This window comes from Bos mutus, chromosome 7 (genome assembly GCF_027580195.1).
Source record: "Bos mutus isolate GX-2022 chromosome 7, NWIPB_WYAK_1.1, whole genome shotgun sequence".
NCBI classification, from domain to species: Eukaryota; Metazoa; Chordata; class Mammalia; order Artiodactyla; family Bovidae; genus Bos; species Bos mutus.
Genome location: NC_091623.1, coordinates 77,271,064 through 77,293,965, shown reverse-complemented (window position 1 = coordinate 77,293,965; position 22,902 = coordinate 77,271,064). Strand labels below are relative to the sequence as shown.

Here is a 22,902-nt window from a genome sequence, read left to right as displayed (position 1 = left end):
ATCTAATAATCTGCCGTGTTCATTTCTAGTGTTTTTATGCTGTGTCAAAAATCAAATTCAGCCTCAAAGGATAAAGATTTCTAGCTGTAATGAAAGCCAGGATTCACCCGGTCCTGAGGCCACGTTCCAAGGAGAGTTGCACATGTTTTGAACAGTTGAGTTCTCATGCTGACTTAAAAATGATTCTTAAAATTCAGTCTTATTACCTTTGTTACACCTTGACTAAAGAAAGGAGATAGGCCATTTCTCAGCTTCCCTCACTGTGCACTTCTGTGATCCTTCCTCCTTCACTTCAAGGACCCCGTGAAAAGCTATAAAGCTCTCACCCTGTAGTCTGTCAATATTGCTACTTGCAAAGCTGATCTAATACTGCATGGTGAGTCAACCCTTTGCATTAGCCAGATTTCCAGGTCAGACTTTACAGTTTTCATCAGCTCTGTTATGGGAATACTTTCCCTCAAATTATGCAGGTGGTGGTCAATCAGCTGTCCTTCTATCTGTTTAACTTGGTATTCTCAAATGGGAGAGGGGGCTCTCCCATTGTGTTGGGAGGATAATTCCTTTTGCCTGGTGGATTGGGGGAAGTGAAGAAATGACTACGAAAGAACTGTGCTGGCATCTGGCTTTTTCCTTCAAATGCCATAACCTGTCGAGGACATGCACTGAATATTTCTCCAAATGTTATTTTGGATTTCAAATCCACAGAAGTAAAAGCATAAAGCCTTTGAACTGACACCATCCAAGCACTGGAAGTCAGGGTAACAATTCTCAGCACCAAAATCACATGCGTGGTAGACTGGCTTGATCTAGCTGATCTGCTGGAGAAATGCCAAGAATTGATTGACTCCCTAATGAGGAATAGGGTCAGCTGTTCTGTGGTGCGGGAGAAAGGTTTATTGGATGTGTACACATGCTTGCAGCACAAATGCATTGCTTATTAACAAATGCCCTGCAGTTTCTTCTCAGCCCTGGATGGTCAATTACAGGAGCCAGTTTTGCTATGGCTGGGACAGGCCACATCACTAACCTAATCGGTACCCTCTTGCTCCCTTTCTCTGCCGTTCTTGTACTGTGATGATCAAGGCATATACCCTCTTGTCCCTCTCCTCAGGGAATACTTAAAGTCCACTGTGTTGTTTTTCTCTGTTTTTACTCAGTCTGAGGATAGATGATTAATCAATTGGAAGTCTGCCACGTATGATGTTGGGGTATTCTATGAAATGGGGAAAGGAAGGAGATCGGCCGGCAGGCACAATGATGAGGTATGTGCACAGAAGGCCGAGCGGCAGTGCTGTGTGTGAGCACAATCAAGCCTGCGTTTAGGCCACTTTAAACTCTCCCACGCCTCGGGCTCCTTACCTGCTGCTGGGCGACAGATGGGCACACGCACCTGCTTCCTTTACCCACCCACAGTAGGGGTCTCTGGAAGCAATACAGGTTCTGCAGGAAGAGAATGACTGTGAGCTTACCTAGGACTCTTCCCTAAGCACCGTGAACATCCGATGATCAATGAGGCAAATACGTACTTTTTACACTTGCCATGCCGCTCACACCGGCCAAGGGGAACCTTGATCACACAAGTGGAGAATGCAACATACAGGGAGCTGCTGGCTTTGTCCAGCTGCATGCCCATGATCCTCTTGTCTTCTACTCCGTCATAGCTGCACCTACATTTTTAAGGCAGGATAGTCTAAGGCATTCATAGTCTCTCTTGGGTTAGTTCTTTTCTTCCTGCCACCACCTGCCACCTCCCCGCCACCTCCCCGCCCCCAGCCTATGAGATTAGGTCTCTTCATCTGATCTAACTGAAGAAGCAATGGATCCTTATGTGTGCACCCACATACATACACATAAATACACAATATATGTGTTTACCTATATAAACGCACACATTAGCAGCAAGGAGGAAATAATGCTTTTAATGTATGAAAGGATTTTTACAAATAATGCTAAAAGTCACCTAAAATGCATAAAATCAAAGTCTACCATGCTTTCTCTGAATGGAAAAGATAATAACGTGACAAATAAGTACTAGGAAAAGAACCAAACATTCCACGCACTTTTCAGGATTGTAAACGCTCATCTCCTCCAGGAAAAGGCTGTCATTTAGGAAACCACTGTTTCCTGTCCTGGCCAAGAACTTCAAGATGATTCCCTTCTCCGATCCCAGGAAAACCACAGTGTGGTTCTGATACGGGCCAGCAGCGGTGTCCACCGCGATTTTGGTCAGGCGGTATCTAAAATGACAGGATCACAGTTTTTACATCTTTGTTGGTCTTTCATTAACGTGTCCCCCTTTTCCACTTCAAACAATTGCGATCGAGCTTTCTAGTAAGAACCTCAAGAAAAATACATGCATATAAATAATGCTCTCAAGCTGTTCTGCTCCTTTATTTCCATATGTAGAGCATTAGTATGGCTCCAAGGGGAGGAAAGAGGTATGTATGTGCAGAGGCCAAGTTACATAATAAATACGTAGCCATACCATCTGAAACCACTCAGCAATTATCCCTTCCATGAGCAACGAGGAGAGACTGATGTCTCCTATGAAGAGGAGAAGAAATAAGTGAACTCATTGAATATTTCGCACTAACCACTAACGCTTCACTGAATACTGAAAAGAAAAGCTCTGGCTACCATTTTTCCACACTCTTCCTCTGAGGTGCCAAGACTTGTCAACAAAACGTCAGGTTGGGAAGATTTTGGATTGTGTACAGAGGGGCTGAGAATTCTGAAGGATAGGGGAAGGGGTAGAGTGCGAATGGCACTGTTAATAAATAAAAGGGTATATAAGCCAAACAAAATTCATTTAAAGCCAAAGGTAAAGAGCGTTAGTCCTTATCAGCCTCTTAGGTAAGTCTTACATGGCATCTTCTCTAAAATCCCAGAGCAGTTCAACAGTCCATGGAAACCCTTTTCTCTTTAAGCAGTGTGGCAGGAACGGGAAAACATGGACTCTTCTGCAAGTTATGTACCATGGTTTCCATCTTATGGGCAAGAACCATTATAGTATTTTGTGCGTGCCAAGTTGCTTCAGTGGTGTCTGACTCTTTGCGACCCCATGGACTGTAGCCTGCCAGGCTCCTTTGTCCATGGGATTCTCCAGGCAAGAATACTGGAGTGGGTTGCCATGCCCTTCTCCAGTGGGTCTTCCTGACCCAGGGATTGAACCCAGTTCTCCTGCACTGTAGACAGATTCTTTACTGTTTGAGCTGTCAAGGAGGCCTGCTGTGACAGCTAACAATTCAGAGACAGTGCTCAGATGGAATCTGCAGTATGTTTTGCAACCACAGCAAACAAACAGGTGTGTACATACATTGACTGATTGTCTTCACGCTCCTCTACTTGAACACACGTGGAATTAACCAGCTAAGGTAAAGGAGACATCTTTGCTTCCTCTAATTGTTGGTCTGGGTCCAGTTAGCCTGAAACTCTCTGAACTGTGTTTTCACTGGGAATGTGGTTATGGGGGTTTGGTGGCATCCACCCAACTGCCCAGGACTTCAGAACTGAACCCGGGCCAGGATGACAGAAGGGCTTCGTGGCACTTCAAATCATGATCCACCAATGACAGGTCCAATGATCGTGGGTGGGAACAGGGGAAATCCAGTAAGGATGCGGTTTGCCTGACACCCACCTGACCATCGTCCTTAGGAACCATGGCCTGTTGATGATGGACGGCACGGCCTCATCCATGAGCGGGTGCGTTTTGATGAAATTCAAGGTGTCATCAGGAAATTCATTGGAGGTGGTGTATTTTTCTAAGGAGGTGGAGCCGGCGCAGCAGCCTGGCCTACAAAGAAACAAAGGGAGTGAGCTTCTATCACGCTTTATGGCAAATTCTTTGAATGAACTGCTTCTCTATGCAACTCGCATGAGGGAGAATAGATTGGAGGCTGAGAATAGGAAGCTGAACAATGCATAATGCCACCAAAAAATATGCTTAGATTGCCTCGGGGCCGCCTCCGCGCTCCATAGAGAAGCCCGAGCCAGGACGGTTCAGCCTTGGCTGAGAGGAGCCGGGTTTCTCCGCCAGAAACACAAACAAACCCCACAGTGATGGAACTCGAAACAAGTGAGAGTTTCGAAACAAGTGAGACGTTTGCACGTCCCTGGGACTGCTCTGCCTGTCTTAAAACCCTGCTAGGAGTTCTGGAGGCATTTGTTCCACAGAAGGAGACAACTGGGCTGACTTTTTCACAAATGTAGAAAACAAAGGTGTTCAGAAAGTTGCTGGCCTTATGTAACCTGCTTTGTGGTGGTTTAGTTGCTAAGCCGTGTCCGTCTCTTTTGCGACCCCACGGATTGTAGGCCACTAGGCTCCTCTGTCCATGGGATTTCTCAGACAAGAATACTGGAATGGGTTGCCATTTCCTCCTCCAGGGGATCTTCCCAACCCAGGGACTGAACCTGCATCTCCTGCTTGGCAGGTGGATTCTTTACCATTGAACCTACCTGCTAGACTCAGTATAACCCTCCTGCATCTCCTGCTTGGCAGGTGGATTCTTTACCACTGAACCTACCTGCTAGACTCAGTATAACCCTCCTGCATCTCCTGCTTGGCAGGTGGATTCTTTACCACTGAACCTACCTGCTAGACTCAGTATAACCCTCCTGCATCTCCTGCTTGGCAGGTGGATTCTTTACCACTGAACCTACCTGCTAGACTCAGTATAACCCTCCTGCATCTCCTGCTTGGCAGGTGGATTCTTTACCACTGAACCTACCTGCTAGACTCAGTATAACCCTCCTGCATCTCCTGCTTGGCAGGTGGATTCTTTACCACTGAACCTACCTGCTAGACTCAGTATAACCCTCCTGCATCTCCTGCTTGGCAGGTGGATTCTTTACCACTGAACCTACCTGCTAGACTCAGTATAACCCTCCTGCATCTCCTGCTTGGCAGGTGGATTCTTTACCACTGAACCTACCTGCTAGACTCAGTATAACCCTCCTGCATCTCCTGCTTGGCAGGTGGATTCTTTACCACTGAACCTACCTGCTAGACTCAGTATAACCCTCCTGCATCTCCTGCTTGGCAGGTGGATTCTTTACCACTGAACCTACCTGCTAGACTCAGTATAACCCTCCTGCATCTCCTGCTTGGCAGGTGGATTCTTTACCATTGAACCTACCTGCTAGACTCAGTATAACCCTCCTGCATCTCCTGCTTGGCAGGTGGATTCTTTACCACTGAACCTACCTGCTAGACTCAGTATAACCCTCCTGCATCTCCTGCTTGGCAGGTGGATTCTTTACCACTGAACCTACCTGCTAGACTCAGTATAACCCATTCTCATTACCAGGAGGTCAGGGAACCTTTTGTTTTTTATTGCTTTCATTTGATTTGGGTAGGCATGAAAAGCCAATTACACTGAAATTCTTGTCTGAAAAGTCATTTTAAAACACGCTGAACAATGACACTGAAGATTGGTTTCTAGAAGAAATGACATGGTTTCAGGAGTCAAGGGACATCTCAGCAAAGTCAGATCAGGGAGACATTAGCGCCAGTCTTGTCCAGACTCCTGGCTGCCCCTCTGGTGCAGGAGGGAAAAGTGGACCCTGACAGCACTGGCAGGATCTAGCCCTGGGCACATGCTTTCATGGCACTAACCCAGCCAGCCAGGGAAAGCATCCTGCTGTCTGTAAGAGAGACAGGCCAGCATGCGGAATGATGACCAGTGGAAAGTCACTTAAAGTATGCGTCCTGCTTGCCTGGAAGGTAGTCAGCACTCCTTTAGAGAATCCATCTGACTTAGAGCCTTTGAGAATTCGCCTGAGGTTGCCAGAGTATGTTTTTTACAATTAGCCTGTTCTCCTTTAGTAACAGAGAAGGCACATGCCAGATGGTTCAGGGGATGAAAAAGGATGGATCATAGGGGTTTCTGCCCTGGGTACAGTGATTCATATTATCTAAGGTCGTTCAATTCAGTGAATTGGGTTAGATACTTTTGGGGGGATGGAATTGGATGTTGGAGGAAAGAGTTGGAAACCAAAAAAGTTTAAAAGACATTGGGTTTCCTTCCACAGATTAAGTGGAGGAAGCTAACACACAGGTTTGTTTCTGTATATTCATAATGTAGGTTTCAAATGCTGTAGGAGTCAGACACGACTGAGTGACTGAGCAACAAAGGGAGGTATGCCGCGTGTGAAACATAAAGAGGGCAGGCACAGGGCTGGGAGAGGGTTTCATCCTGTCCCAGTTAGAGAAATGAATGAACTGGTTTTTTGTTCAGTCACTCAGTTGTGTCCGACTCTTTGCGACCCCACAGACTGCAAGCATGCTAGGCTTCTCTGTCCTTCACCATCTCCTGGAGTTTGCTCAAACTCACATCTGTTGAGTCAGTGATGCCATCCAACTATCCCATCCTCTGTTGCCCCCTTATCCTGCTCTCAATATTTCCCAGCATCATGGTCTTTTCCAATGAGTTGGCTGTTCATATCAGGTGGACAAAGTATTGGACTGGTTTAGTGTGTAGATTTGATGGAAATTACACAGGACCAAAAGTCTCTAGATTGTCTCTGGACAATAGGTTCCCCATAAAGGCACTTTTGGGGCATGTTTTGAGGACGAGGGAACCCATGGTATATCCAGACCCCAAACAGACTAGAACCCTCAGACCAGAGACATCCTAATAATGGCCCACTGCACCTGCTGATCCCTACCTGCCCTTAGCTCAGGATTAGCTGTGATTCAGTCTAGTCACAGAATCCAGCGAACACTGTTTATATTTTACATTTTATTAAGGCTGAAAGACATGGGTCTCCGTGAAACTGAAGGGAAGCAGGGAGGAGTGGTGGAAGTCATCTCCCCAGATCGGTGAGCTTGCACAACACACTCTGTACCTCTCTGGGCCTCAGTTTCCTCAGCTATAGACCACTGGGGCTGCTGGGGCAGATGGCTCCTGTCATCCAAGGATTACAGTGGATAATCCACAGATATATAGTCTAAGTGAAAGACTAGAGAGTCACTGTTTTGAATACAACTTGGGTAATTTGGCGTTTTGGCTAAAGGAATGAAAGTAAATGGCCTCATAGGCCTTTCTTTTGTGTTGGCATTTGTATCTGCCCGCATGGAAGGCCCTGGTGTGCAGTTGATAAGATGCTCATTGCGTGTGTGCTAAGTTGCTTCAGTTGTGTCTGACTCTTTGTGGCCCTGTGGACTGCAGTCCTCTGGGCTCCTTTGTCTATGGGATTCTCCAGACAAGAATACTGGAGTGAGTTGCCATGCCCTCCTCCAGGGGATCTTCCCGACCCAGGGATCGAACCCATGTCTCTTATGTCTCCTGCATTGGCAGGAGAGTTCTTTACCACTAGTGCCACCTGGGAAGCCCAAGATACTCATCATGGGAGCTAACTGCACCACTTCTGGAAATTTAAAAGAGCCTGATAAACATGGGCACGTACCTGGGCTTAGGCACGCGTTCATCAGGAACTGGTGTCCATGTGGAATCTGGAGACTTCTGTTCTTTGAATCTCCCAGTAAAGACATTGGCGATGTCATGCATGTCATAGGCACACACTGCAGATCCAGGGATGCTGCGATGGGACATTTCATACAAAGTGTTACTTATGCAACAGTTCCGCATGCAGTTTGGAAAACATACACCAAAGAAACTTCCCTAGTGCTGGCAGTTGAAATTTAGTGTTCATACTCTGAACAGTATAAATGTAAGGGACCCTAGTGCATAAGGAGACTGTTCCAGTAAATCAGATTTGCCTCACTGGTCTTAAAGAAAGGGCTAGTTAAAGCAAAATCATAGGAAAAAACCCTTTTTTGGTCTTGTGTCTGGCACTGCTTTTGTTTATAAAGGAGGAATGGTTGACCTGGTAATTTTCAAGTTTCATGAATTCCCTGAAATTAATTACCAGTCTTTAAACCAAAGATAAAATGTTTGGACAACATTCTGCATCTCTGATATTGGTAAAAGTTTGAAGTAAAAGTGTCCCTGCTGTCCACATATTCCTTCTCTGAATTTGGCTCCTCAAGTCAAGGACGTCAGTAGTGAGAATGTATGTGTGAGGAACCCAAACATATTTTATGTTAATCACTGGACACTGCCAATTTTACTTCCTGTTTATTTGCATAAGACTAAACAGTTTAAATCTCTAAAGCACCAATGCTTTGCAAATAAAATGCTCAATTAAGTGCTAAATAATAACATCAGTAATCTCTACCTATAATTACATTCTTGCCTGGCACTCCTGGAAGGACTTTGGGGTTGTTTTTCATCAATGGTGAGAAGACATGAATTATTCATTCATCTAGGTACACTGCTTGAACCTGTGTTTGTTTCTATGGTTGTTCCTTGATTTTGATCAAATAAATTTCAGGCACTGGCTGGCCAACAGTTTGAATCAGGCTTTGAGATAGTGGGTCACTGCACACAGAAGCACCCAGGGCAAGACACAGGCGCTTGGCAGCATCAGCTTCATACAGGGCAGAGAGAATGATTTGGCCTGGATTTTGCACATGTCGAAAAGCTATGGAAAACACTCCATGTATGATTAGGAGAATTTTATGCCACCTTTAATTTCACAAAATAATTATTGAAGTATTACTAAGAAAGTGAGAAATGGGGGAGGATTAGAAAGCTTATTTAAAACAGAGTGGCAGGATGAATTTTAAAGTATGTAGCGTGTGTGTGTGTGTGTGTGTGTGTATTATTCACAATATTAAGTCTATAATAAGACAGTGATCTCCATTTGTTTTGAAACTTTAGCGCCCCTAACATTATTTAATTTTGTAAGACTCTTTTCACATCTTGCTCTCCTAAAAGAGGTGTACACATTTACTTTAAATATTAAGAAAAATAGGATAAATTTGGAAGTATTTTATGAGGCACTTCATAATTGCTAAAGATACCCTAGGGTTTATAATCTTCCTAATGTTAGAATCATGTGTAAAATCCTTTCTTTTTTCTTCCCTACTTTATCCCCTCCCTTTATTCCCATCTTCTGTTCATTCAACATATATTTATGGAATCCCCAATCTCAAGCAGTGAATGCTCAGTAAATAACAAATCGTGCTCTCAGCTGATTCATAATTCAGTGTGGCAGCAAGGAACAACAGCAGTGATAATAATAATAACAACAGCAACTTTTCCAAGACCATCTGGTAAAGGCAGTATATATGAAAGGCACATGCAGAGTTCCAGGGAATGTGATTGGAACTGAGCCTTGGAGCATGCCCAGGGGCTCAGTGGGCAAGCAGACAGGTTGGGGGAGCAGGCTGGGCAAGACAGCAGGGTGTGAGTGGTTCAGTCAACCCTCTGCACTGGAGGAGGAGCTGACCATGATGGGCTTCCATGCCATGCCAACAAGGGAGCTGGGCTTTATCTTCAGGGCAAGAGGAGCCCCTAAAGGATTTGAGACAACCTGACATGATGGAGTGGGAATGTGTGGAGAATGGGGTGGAAAGGGATGAAACCAGAGGGAGTAATCAGAGAGGGACTATCATTTATAGATGAAGACTGGTCTGCATACTTTTGCCATTTTCTGATCTTACTGACCAAATATGGTTTCTGAGACTGCATTAGCATGCACTTATTGAATGTCTCCTAGGGACCTTTAAAGAAAATTCTTTAAATGGAGTATGTGTAATATTTAGGAATCTCCTACTTTGTTATAATCACAATGTAACTCATTTTCTCAAAAAACATTAAAAAAAAATTAGAAATGTGCTCTGAAATTCCACTGGCACTTACATTCCTATCTTCCAGAACAGTCTTCTTTTTCAACACTCCTAGATACATGGGTTCCAAAGTACAAGCAGTTAAGGCCTGAATTTTTACATCTTTTCTATTCTCAAGTCTAAAAATTCTCAAGTCTAAAAATGGTCACAACTTACTTAAACCTAACTAAATACTTGCTGCAATACAGGTTTATGTTTTCTTATGTCTTCAATGGGGGATGCTTGATTCTCGCCCTCTGTATAATTGAGGAACGTTATTTCCTCTTTCAGCTTGCTCTGTTGTGGACTTTACCCAGTTCTTGGGCATTTTTTCCTAGCTGCTGTCCTCCAGTCTCATCATGTATGTTCCTATCATCTAGCCATTCACCAGGTTCTTCAAAGTCTTTGTAAAAAGTATAATCCAAAACAAGACAGTGTATTGTCTTGAAGATCAGAAGATTGAGCAGAAGATCAGAGAGAACAGGCAGAATTGTACATAGTCTAGTACATGTACTTCAATTTCTTGGCCACGGCCAGAGTGAAGATCATTTCCACAGGACAGTGCTAGGGCTGGGAGAGCCGAGTACCAGGGAACACAGCGTCCCTCTTCCTCTATGCGTTAGTCTCCACATGTGTCCACTGCTCCAGGGACAGTTTTTAGTGTGTCATTTAATAGCTCAGTGTCTTAGCTTAAATAAATACAAAAATAGGAATGAATGGGCTGAGACTCAGTATTTCTCAGTACAATGTTTGATGATTTGTAAATCCTCAATGGAGGTGGTGGTGGTGTCGCTCAGTCATGTCCATCTCTTGTGACCCCATGGACTGTAGGCCACTAGGGTCCTCTGTCCATGGGATTTCCCAGGCAAGAATACTGGAGTGGGTTGCCATTTCTTTCTCCAAAGGATCTTCCAGGCCCAGGGATCAAACCTGCATCACTTGCATTGCAGGTGGATTCTTTAGTAATGAACCACTAACTCCTTTTATTGAGGTTTATTGATGAAGCCTAAATCCTCAATAAACCCCTCCAGAATCAGACAGTAGTGCTGTGGTTGGGATTCTGGTTCCTCAAACAGGATGATAACCAGGTGGGATGCAAGATGGACTCATCTACTTCCTAAATTTCACCCTGTAGCATTTTAATACATATCCAGTATTTTTCAAAAATTACTGATCTAATCATAGAAATATTAAAAGTCAAATAAAAGGTTAGGTGACCTAGAAAAGAGGAACATTCTTGAATGCCAAAGCTGCTGCTTCTATCTGTGGACTACCTGGACCAGAGAGTAGAATTGAACTCGGTTTCCTCAAGTGTAAAAAGAAGGCAACGGTATTCACTTTTCAAGATAAGTAGAGGGATTGAGAAATAACACATGAATAGTGTTTCTATCCCAGACATCTGAAAAGATATTGGAATAATTTATCTCATTACTTTCTCCAAAATTCTCTAACAGCACTTATACTGACCATTTGTGGATGAAAACTGAGCGTTACAGTTATAGTGAATGGCAGTGTTTCCATCAGTTGCAAATCTTGTGTATTAGACAAGAACCCCTTGGGAAAAGGAAGCCGGGAAGGACCGATGAAGTCTGCACCGCCAGGACATGGTTACCTGTTATAAGGTGTGGAGAAGGTTGCCAGGACAACATCACGGCCATGAATACGAATCACATCGGTAACTGCCTGCAGGATGTTGAAATAAAAATGGGAGTCCCCGGGAACGGAGCAATTGAGGCGAGCCTTCAGGAAAGAAGTCCACTGCTTCTCCAGCACTCTCTGAGACCCTCCCATGTCATTCTTACAAACCTGAGCCACCCTTGGGAAAACTACCTGCAGGGGGAAAACACGGAGAAGACAAAATGCACTTACTTTTCATGGAGATCTTGGTAGAATTTACCTTTCTTAGAAAAATAGAAACAGAACAACAAGATGCTTAATTTAATCCTGTGTTTCTAAAATCAGTGGAAAAAAAAAAAAAAAAAAAAGGAAAAACTCAGCATTGGAACAGCATGTTTTGAAAGATAAGGCTGTGGCATTTAATACAGAACTATAAATCCTTCAGGGGATCAGCTCCCAGGCACATACACTCATTTCCATACAGACTGCTTAGCTTTTTATTTCCTCAAACAAAAGCGTACTTTGTATGCGCCATCTCTGCCATCCTCCCTGGCTGCCTCTGGGCTCTGCCTCTCATGCTCTGAATTCCTCTAACTGTGCAAGCCACCCTGGTATTGAATTTGTGCCCTCCAACTCAGTGGTCTTGATCCACTCTCTGGTAAAAAATAATCGAAATAGACATCCCCTAAGTCTTCTATTGCTTTTTTGCAATGAATACAGTCGAGACCCTGGGGTTGCTTATAGGTATTGAATAGTTACTTTCTCTCTGTAGAGCAGCTCAGCTTAAAACAAATCAAAACAAAAAAACTTGATGAGTAGACCTGGAAACCACATCTTTCTTAAGATACTTGAAACTCATCTGTTTATTATGTTTTCAATGTATTTAAGAGGTTTCCCTGTATTCTGTTACTAATCAGAAAAAGCATATAGGGGTTCAAGGAAGCAAAATGTTTCACTTCCACCAGTCTTTGCTGGGTCTTCTCAAAACGATGACCTTGTCCTTAGATTTATGGTTTTATTTCAAAGCCATTCATAACCACATTGGCCCCATATTAAGACATCCTCCCCTCTTACCTTTCCCATGCTGTTGTACTCCACCGCTATTTCCCTAAAGAAGAAGTAGATGTAGTCTCCATAATCTACCGCTTGGACAAAATACGGTTCTGTGGACAAATGGGCACTTTAATTGGGGGTGTGTCACACAGAGTTAAAAGAACTGCAATCAGTTGCAACCAAAGACATGTTATGAAATAAAATCGTAGGGCCATTAGACATTTGGTTAACACTAACTGTTTCTAGTGACTTTACACATGCAAGTGCTTAATGATTTCCAAAAGCATTTAAGCCTACAGATTTAATCTTCCAGAAGCAGTTGCAATGAACAATGAAGAATAAATGAGTTTTGCATATATCTGTAATTTTATTTTCTACAATACAAGGCTCATACTACAGAATAGATTTTGTACACATTGCCTTGTCAACCTTGACTCATTCGGGTTGTGAACAGCTTTTTTCCTGTTCCCCACCACCTCTAATTCCCCGTTCCCTTCTATGAATGAAGTGTTTTGTTTAGTTGGTTTTATGTGGGACTTTGAAATGAGAGCTTGAGGCAGGAAAGATGAATGTAATGTATTCTATTATAGTGGTGTTGGTAGTTTTGATAATACTCCAGAAACTCACGGGAAGTGAAAAGGGGAGGTAATAAATCAACTCGGGGCAAGAGATGCAATTTCCACCTTCATGTCCGTGAGAAGCCATTACTAAAATGAAACTACAATCTGGACCATTCAGACGCTAAATCTCCTTCAAGATATACATCTCCCCCACCACACCTCCTTTCTTTTTTTAATTGTTTGTTCACCTTTTAACCACTTTGAATCATGCTTGACGGTCCGTAGGGTTGGGCTGTCTCCAAGACTCCGGTAGATGACTGCATCAATGGCAAGGAAGTCTGTCACTGTAGCAGAGTATAGTTTTCCATCTTTGAAGAGAAAGAGGAGAGGAGAATAGGGTTGGAGCAAGATGGTGGGCACGGGGGAATAATAGAGACATCTCCTACCTGGCTTTCCTGTATCAGGCAAATAAGATAGGACAACTGAGACAAATCCAAGAGTTGCTAGGAAAATACTTGGCCCACATTCCTAACCATTTTAAATTGGGATCACGAGAGATGAAACATTTTTCATTTTTAAATTGCATGGCAATTTCTAAGCAGCAGCAGCTCAGGGAACAGGGTATATGAAAAATATTGTTTGCTTCACTCCATTAGATGGACCTTGACTGAAATCTCAAGGCCAAGGCCCCTTGGACACTGCAGCCACCACCATACCGTGGTAAACTGGATTAGGTAGGAGCCCTGGGAAAGAGAGAGGCTGATTGTATCACCAGAAAAATTTAAGTGCAAGCAGAAGAAAGTCCGCAGCCTAAGCAAATGAGGGAAGTTGAAGAAAGAGGATTTGTAAGCAAAAAAGAGCTGACTAAAATTGCTACATGTAATCATACTCCGATTAAAAAAAAGAAAAAAAAAGATTGGTATGTGTATCCTTTTTGAGTCTCTGCTCCTCTTTACCTCAATCAGGAGAGCCACTAACTCCTACTGATCTAGCTTTCCATTTAAGAGATACTTGTTTCAGTATTTCCAAAGTCTCAAACTGAGAACATTCTGATATACAAGAAGCCAAAATAAAGAGGGGGAAGGGATGATGATGAGTTCAAACTGGACTTTTCTTTAAGAATTCATGCTCTTTGGGACTTCTGCTTGAGGATACATCCAAGGCAAAAGACAGACAAGATGATTGAAGATGAAATCCTTAAAATTTGTGGTTCTTTTCCTGGATTAGCAAGCATTCTTTACACAGATAATCAAAGGGGCTGTTCTGGAATAGTAAAATCTGTGTAGGTGAAATGGAAACAATAATTATATTCAATATAAATATAAATAGCTTCCTTGGCTCAGCTTTAATGGGTTACCTGTCTTCATTAATTGTGGTTTCCAGAGCATCTTGAGAAGTGGCTTATATACATCACAGTTCTCTTTAAGCTCTAACGCTTGTGGGATAAGCATATGGTTCTGTTTTAAATAAACATACCTAAGCAAAGTCTTTGAGGTCTACTTTTGGTCCCTGGTGGTTCAGAGGGTAAAGCGTCTGCCTGCAATGCAGGAGACCTGGGTTTGATCCCTGGGTCAGGAAGATCCCCTGGAGAAGGCAGTGACAACCCACTCCAGTACTCTTGCCTGGAAAAATCCCATGGACAGAGAAGCCTGGTAGACTACAGTCCATGGGATCGCAAAGAGTCGGACACGACTGAGCGACTTCACTTTCTTTCACTTTCACTTTCTTTGGTCTTAACTGGTATTTGCTCAGTTTCAGGTAGAGCTGTCTTCATATCTACATTATTGGCAGTCATATATCTGTACGTGTTGACCTTCTGGATTAGATTTTGGCTGCAGATGGCAAACCTTTCTACTGATACACATGCGTCTGCAAAAATCACAATTTTTCTTATAGAATCATAGCTCCGGGTCATATGGATATACCTGAGGAGGAGAGGACAGTGGGGGGTATGTGTGTGTGTGGGTATGTGGTTACTGCTATTGAACACTCCTCCATACTCTTTGTTTTACATTTTAAACTGGATATCTTGCCAGAACTTTTACTTGTAAAATAGACTACTATTTTGTCACTCTAGGTAATATGACAACTATTCAGGGCAACAAGTATCTTCTGTTTATAATGGTGGAAGTTTTAAGAGCTTTCAAGCATTTCAGTGAACATGGATTCAGATACACCTTCCGGGGAGGAGGAGTGGCAGCCACAGGATGGTTTCATGGGGCTTGCTCTTGGAAGGTTGGTGGCCTCGGAAAACACTCTGCTCATTCTCCTCTTTCTACCTTGGGGTGCCTCTTTTTCCTTATTAAATTTACATTCTCCACTGCAGTCCACAACCTCCATTACTCTATTACTAATGCAGGTTCCAAGTGTCAGAAAAGTGCTGCAGTAGAAGTTAGGCACTTAGGAATATAATCCTCAAGCACTCTTAGTGGCCTTGCCCCTACACATGCTTACAAATAGGTTTACATGACTTTGTGTTTCCTACAAGGCTGCTTGCTAGGAATGCTCTACCTTTGGAGGAGCTCCTATACCAATACTTCTCCCTACACCCACCTCAACGAGCACAGCTGGCAATGAATTCCTAAATAAATTTCTAATTATCAATAAAACACCCACATACATACACAAAAATCCCCATCTGAAAGTCATGGCTTATTTGCTTTCATTCTATATCCTTTGCAGTGGAAGGAAGGAGTAGCAATGGGGAGTGTTGGTCAGCCTCTGATCATCAGTATCATCCCTTTGGCCACTACAGTTTTATTAGAGACAGGCATGTAAGCTCATGAGGTCATGATATTTGAGAAGATGCGCTGGTAACCGAAAGAGCTTATAGAAGCTTCCTTTCGCCTCTTTCCTTCTCCCTTCTATATGTAGACAAGGGGATGCCTTTATGTGCTAAGTTGCTTCAGTCACGTCCAACTCTATGCAACCTTATGGACTGTAGCCTGCCAGGCTCCTCTGTCCAGGGGATTCTCCAGGCTAGAATACTGGAGTCAGTTGCCATGCCCTCTTCCAGGGGAATCTTCAAAACCCAGGGATCAAACCCATGTCTCTTAAGTGTCCTGCATTGGCATGTGAGTTCTTTACCACTAGCACCACCTGAGAAGCCCAGACAAAAGGATATGTAGCCCTAATTAAGACCCAACAGCATCCTATGACTGTGAGAACAGCCAGTCTCCCTCAGAGAAAGAAAGAAAACTGAGCAGAGAAATGAAAAGGACCTGCGTCCTGGATGAGATGAATGAGTTGTTGAATCAAAGCAACCCCAAAGTCTACCCCACCTTAAATACTCAGTTCACACTGGGGGTTTGAGGTGGGATTTTCTATTACTTCAGCCCAGACACGCCCTAACCAGTATGTCGCATGTTCAGTGCAAAGTTGTTACTCTTTCTAAAGGCAGAGAAGCATGGGTAAGCATGGCAAAGACTTGTCTTAAGAAGTGAGGAGAGAAAAAAGAAAAAGCAAGGAGATCAAACCAGTCAATCCTAAAGGAATCTACCCTGAATATTCACTGGAAGAACAGATGCTCAAGCTGAAGCTCCAATACTTTGGCCACTTGATGTGAAGAGCCAACTCATTGGAAATGACCCTGATGCTGGGAAAGATTGAAGGCCCGAGGAGAAGGGGACGACAGAGGACGAGATGGTTGGATGGCATCCCTGACTCAATGGACACGAGTTTGAGCAAACTCCAGGAGATAGTAAAGGACAGGGAAGCCTGGTATGTTGCAGTCCACGGGTTCGCAAAGAGTTGGAGACAACTGAGTGACTGAACAGCAACAAAAAAACAAAAGTACAATTTCCATATGATTTCAAATGGAAAAGGCTTTCTTATTTACAGTAGTCACCAGAAAATCAAAGTACAACTGTGACTCTGCAAATCCTCCAGAGCCACAGGCTGAGCCCATGAAAACAAATGCAATGAGGAGAAATCAGGAAATCAGGTCATTTACCTGCAAACAGTGCGATATTGGCATGTTTGGCATCGTAAGGGCATCTGGCCATTCCGCTAAATTCATCACCCACAGGCTCCAAAGTATCCATCTAAATGAAATAATAGGACTAAATTAGAAACAACAACTGACAGTAATAACAGCAACTAATATTTACAAAGCACTTACTTTTTTGAGCAATTTTTATGCCTGGTGCAAATAATACTCAAATACTCTCTAAGGTTAAGTCTTTTAGTTTCAGATGGGGAAGCTGATGTTGAGAGAGATTAAGTCACTTGACCAAGATTCTGTAGCTAGGAGAGTCAGAAGAATCAGTCATGTCTGCTTGACTCAGAACCATGACAATAAAGAGATTCCCATATCTTCCTGGAATGCTAGAGAAATAAGCATCTTTCTCCTTGGAAAAGGGATTTCTGAGGTATTCACCAGGAAAACATATTCCCCTGTCCCCTAGAATTATCTGCTAAGTCATGAACTCTACAGAGAATGACCTCAGTTTTGGTTTTGTTTTGCCAGAGGAGTCTTGCCTTTGTGGGTTAAGTTCTAGGAGAAGACTCTGGAATTCTTTCTCAGGTTACCTGCTAAATAGTATGGCATCAGCAAGCATGAACAAAAACACAGGTGCAAGCAGAGCTCAGGTGGCCTTTGCACCTACTTCAGAAACATGTCTGACCCTCAGATTGTGGAGATGAGAAAGAGAGGCCCAGAAGCTGAGAGGCTCCCATGGGCCCCGGATATGAGCAGTGTGGTTGCCACTTGACTCCCATCTCCTTGTGCCCAGCCCAGGCTTGTTCCTGTATGCTAGAGGTTATTACTAGCCTGCCTGTTTGGTCATCTGAGTATGTTCAGAAAAAGAAAAAGGAAAACTAATTCTCTTTTAAAAAGGCAGATTGCTTATGAAAACTTGGATTTCTTTCGTCTTTTGAACATGTGGGTAAGTCAATTCAGGCCCTTCTTAGCCAAGTGGCAGGAAGGTACAGTTGAATAATGGCCACCCCTGCCATTTTCTTCAGATCGGCATATAGTCTCTAGCATCAAGACCCCTTTACCCATAGATTGTATTGACATTCTGCTTGCTTCACTCTTACAAGTTACCTACCTGGCTTATAGGTATTTGCAGGTGAGGTAAAGCCTTACTAGCTGTTCAACAAATTAATTTCCCTTTCCTCCATATCACACTAAACTACATTTCCCATCCTCCCTTGCAGTCAGGTGCGATCACATGACTGAGCTCTGGCCAGTGGGTTGTGAGTATTAGGCTCTGCCCTGCCTCTAGGTCTTGCCCCTGAAAACCTCCCCAGATTCTCCACTCTTGCTCTCTGTCCACATTCTTCCCTTCTCTTTCCATCTTCTTCACTGGATCCCCAGTGGAGAATTCCAAGATCCTAAGAGATTGCAGGAGATGGCAGACATATAAGCAGGATGGAGCTGGCTTTCTGAATAACCTCTCAGAATAGAAACTCTCTGACTGACCCACACTTGACTGTGATGTGAGCAGGTAATGAACCTCTGTTGATCAGCCAACTGTCAGTGCTTGGCCCATCTAGACCAATAATTCAGGGGTTCCTCCCACCCTCCCTTTCTGACACCATGAGAACTTCCTAGCATTTAAATCTCAGCATCACAGAGACCAAACAGTGATATCTTCCACAGTACTAATGTTCTGACTCCTCTGTATTTCAGTCTTCTTTATGGTTTTAGGGTATTTTGTTTATCATCTGGCAGTGGCATGGTTTGACTCCATATATGAAAACAGAAAGAAGACAAACCCAAGACAGCACTGAGGAGGGATCTGTAAAGTGCTCTTTAGCACTAAAATCAAAGTGCCTTAAATCAAGGTGCCTGGAGTTGCTGCCCAGGAGGAAAGCGTGAGATCCTTACTGAGCAGTCGCTAGTATAGTCCAATCATTTGTGCTCTTTGCCCTCAACCCACAGAAACTTTTCAAGGATAGGACAGGCCTTTTCTATGTGCAACCACTTTGGGATCTCCCCCATCAAAGCCATAATGCTTGTTTAAACTGTGGCTGAGAATCACATGAAGCAGTTGTGTTAAAAATACATTTTTAGGAGAAAGATGTTCAAGTTAGACACCCTTTAAAGCAAATATACTCTTCCCCGGCACATTTTTATGAAAGTCTTTTCCTAATATTTTATCCCAACAAGAGCTTCTTATTGAACTGTGACAGACTTTGCAGTCTGTGACAAGTATTCAGAGCGATACCCGCTATACATATATATATATGTGTGTGTGTGTGTGTGTGTGTGTGTGTGTATATGTGTGTGTATATATATATATATATATATATATATATATATATATTTCGTTTGCAACAGAAATGCCGTTATCCCAAGCAGTTGCAGGCTGTAATCCTGCCCCTGGGGAAACAATAATATATGAGGGGGATATATTTTTTTAAATGTACCTACTTCTAAAAAAGCGGCCACAGCTATAGCTAGTCACAGGCGGGAAGCAATGAGGAATTAATGTATTGGTTTGTGAACTTGGAAAGGTCCAGACACAAGACAATGCCATGGTGAAATCCTCTTTCCCTGAAGTAAGAACTAATCCTTGTAGCAGTCATCAAATCTCAGACTTAACAACAGCCCCTGGGAAATTAAATCACCGTGGGGTAGAGATAATTATACTAAGAACCAGCCTGACTTGTGCAGAAGTTCAAGAGGTTTAGAAAACAGGAGGGAAAAGGTATGGAGTGTAGTTGTAGATTTATAATGGACAGTCTTCAGAATTCTTCCCTGGATAATCTTATTTGGGGCTCTAATCTCTCTAATATATTCAGCTTACTTCTGTTATAAAACTTGTGGAAGTCAGGGCATGATGCAGAAGCAGAGACCAAAATTTTGTCACCTTCCTGCTTCAAAGTTTCACTTGATGCTTCTGAACTCTGTGATTTGGGTCTTTCAGTGGAAGACTGGCTATTGTTTTTGCTTTGACCCTTTGGTCCTGATCTAGTGATTAAAAAGCACTTATGAGACAGACTGTCCATTTTCTCTGAACCCAAATACATTATGTCCCATGTCCTCGGGAAAGTCCCAGTCTGCCCAGAGATTCTAAAAACACTTTTCTGAGCAATGCCAAGAGTTCTCACTGCCATTCTCTGTGCTAGGTATATCCTGTCTGTTCCTGAGAGGCCCTGGGCTCCTGGAACATGTCTCAGCAGGTGTGGCTAGAACAAGGGGGAGGTGAAGGCACCTCTTAGAGGTGGAGCACCCTGGGGAATGGAACACGTGCGGGAAGAAGGAGCTGGATCCCTTGCAGGCTGGGTAACACAGTGCCAAGGAAACCTGTAATTTGTCATAGGAGATAGGTCTCCAGCTAGGGAATTCGTTTGGATTTGTTCAAAGCATTCATCTTAATGAGTCCTAAACAATGACACACAGGGATGGAATATTAAGTGGCAGAATTAAAGTCAGAGCTCCAGTATACTGTTACTGGCTGAATGTTTGACTTGATGGGCTGCCTCTTACCACCTGAATTAGCTCCTGTCATTATGTGAAATTTTAATATCTAGTGATAGTATTTTTTTGCATTGTTGTTGTTCAGTCATTAAGTCATGTCCAACTTTGTGACCCCATGGACTGCAGAATACTAGGCTTCCCTGTCTTTCACCATCTCCTGGAGTTTGCCCAAACTCATGTTTATTGAGTCAGTGATGCCATCCAACCATCTCATCCTCTGCTTCCCTGGTGGCTCAGATGGTAAAGAATCTGCTTGCAAAGCAGGAGACCCAGGTTCGATCCCTGGGTTGGGAAGATCTGCTGGACAAGGGAATGGCTGCCTACTCCAGTATTCTTGCCTGGAGAATTCCATGGACAGAGGAGCCTGGTGGGCTACAGTCCATGAAGTTGCAAAGAGTCAGACACAACTGAGTGACTAACACTTTGACATTTTTGGCATTAGTTTAGACTTATAAAAATACCACATTGAAAATATCATGTATCTTGATTACTAAATTAAAAAAAAATCATTTACTTATTTATTGGCTCTGGTGGGTCCTAGCTGCTGCAAGTGGGCTTTCTCTATTTACTAAGAGCCAGGGGGAGGGGGCAGTCTCTAGTTGCAGTGTGCACGTCTCCCTGCAGTGGCCTCTCTTGTTGCGGCTCACGGCCTCAGTAGTTGTGGTACATGGTTGCTCCATAGCGTGTGGGATCTTCCTGCACCAGGGATGCAGCCCATGTCTCTTGCGTTGCAAGGCAGATTGCTCACCACTGACGCCCGGGAAGCCCCATTACGGAATTGTTTTTGGTGCGCCCTCGCATGTTGCACCTGATCGGAGTGCCTCCCTTGCCTCACTCTAATGCTGGCCTTGCTGGTGCCCATTTCCAGACATACGTGGAAGATGAGCATGAGGGTAAAATAGATTCTCCCTCTCTCTTGCTAAGGCAAAGTCTTTTAAAACTGTCCAACCCAGGCTGGTGAGCCCTCTGGTCCTGACAGCAGCCCATCATTTCTTTTCTCATCCCTAAGGTTTTACTTTATGCTGGTGAACCCAAATCTAGACATCCCCGTGTCTCTCCCTAAATCAAGGCTGAGCCGTCCATCTTTTTGTTAGAGATCTCTATTCATGTCCGGTAGGCATTGCCATCCGTGGTGCCAGGCACACTCAGCATATGCAAAATGGAACCCCCCACGATTTCACCACCCCACCGCTCTTCTGTCCTCCCTGTCCACATTGATGGCCGCCCCAGCCACCCAACCAGGAGATGGTCTCACAGTAGTTCTTAACTCCTCTCTCTCTTTATCCTGTGCTTCTTATTAATTAGTAAATCCTCCTTTTGTTTTTTTTTAAATAGGAGGATAATTGCCTTACAGTGCTGTGTTGGTTTCTACCGCACAACAACAACATAAATCCTCCTGGTTTTGGTCACTTCAGTATTTCCTGAATCTCTTCTCTTCCCTTCATCCCTGGGGCCACCTGCCTCTGCAGACTCTTGTTGATTGTCACTTGTCACTTCACGGCCCAACACTTTGGCACCAAATGAAGTTTCTCAAGCTCAGTAGATGGTTTCTTACTCCATACCTTTGTTCATGCTGTTCCCATACCTGGAATGCCCCGCTCCCTTCATTGGGTTACTTCTTTAAGACTGAGGTTAGGCATTATCTCATTCACTGTTTACCCAACAAAAAATGAACTGAACACCGTTTGGAGACACTATGTCAGGTTCTGGGCAATCACAGATGCTCGGGTTTCTCTTGGGCTGGGGTGTTCATGTTCCATGTGTCCTGACAAAAGGAGGGAGCACTCAAAGAGAGGGGTTGTCCACCTCCTTCTGGAAGCTTTCCCTGACTCCTCGTCTCGGGCTGAAGTAAGCACTTTCCTGCGATGCTTCCATCATGCTCTGTATTATGCCACCATGGCAGCAAACCCATGGATTGAAGTTTTCTTCTCCCTGTCTGGCTTCACTAAGAATGGATGCCTCATATCTATCTTTACAGTGTCAATTCCTAGTCATGGGAGGAACTCAGCACGTCTTTGCTGAACAAGAGACTACTGCAGGAAGAGGGACAAGCAAAGGTAAAGATGTGGGGTCAAGACCTCAGGTCATTTTTACCTCCACTTCTGCAGCAACACCATTAGCAGATGAACTAACTTGATTTATTAATGCTGCAAGGGTTAATCTTTTTCCCCTTTGCATGAAGGCCAAGATAAGTCAGACCATGGTCAAGTCAGCTGAGTTCTGAATGGAATTAAATTCCTGTGTTCTTGAAAATCTTACCTAGAGGAATGTCTACAGTTTCCAATGGCATGCTTTTGAGATCCCTTTTAAAATAGAAATCGTTCACAGTATAAGTGTGCTTTTGTGCTCAGAGAGGAGATGGTGGGGTGGGAGGGAAGAGGAGAAAGGGAGAGAGAGGAAATCCACATGGTCTGTGGGGTACACAGGCTGACATTCTGAACAATAGAGAATAGGGTCTTAACAGAAACGTACTTTGCCGGGTCGGCTCTTTAAAGCCACGTCAGTCAATCCTGAACAAACAGGAAGCTTAGAAGCCTGCTCAGGATCAGTCATGTGGAGCACTACATTAA

At 43.7% G+C, this 22,902-nt stretch overlaps 1 protein-coding gene across 4 annotated transcripts in view; it reads right to left on the bottom strand.

Moving 5' to 3' along the window:
• Window positions 1-22,902, bottom strand: part of SEMA6A (semaphorin 6A) — a 129,847-nt gene that overhangs the window by 31,847 nt on the left and 75,098 nt on the right. For all 4 annotated transcript variants that reach the window (XM_070374108.1, XM_070374110.1, XM_070374111.1 and 1 more), the window contains exons 7-15: window positions 16,856-16,946; window positions 13,152-13,271; window positions 12,365-12,453; window positions 11,286-11,503; window positions 7,408-7,539; window positions 3,638-3,793; window positions 2,061-2,237; window positions 1,527-1,667; window positions 1,360-1,440 (exon numbers count right to left, since the gene is read on the bottom strand). In XM_070374108.1, the coding sequence (XP_070230209.1) occupies window positions 1,360-1,440; window positions 1,527-1,667; window positions 2,061-2,237; window positions 3,638-3,793; window positions 7,408-7,539; window positions 11,286-11,503; window positions 12,365-12,453; window positions 13,152-13,271; window positions 16,856-16,946 (1,205 nt within the window). The remainder of the gene's footprint in view (window positions 1-1,359; window positions 1,441-1,526; window positions 1,668-2,060; window positions 2,238-3,637; window positions 3,794-7,407; window positions 7,540-11,285; window positions 11,504-12,364; window positions 12,454-13,151; window positions 13,272-16,855; window positions 16,947-22,902) is intronic.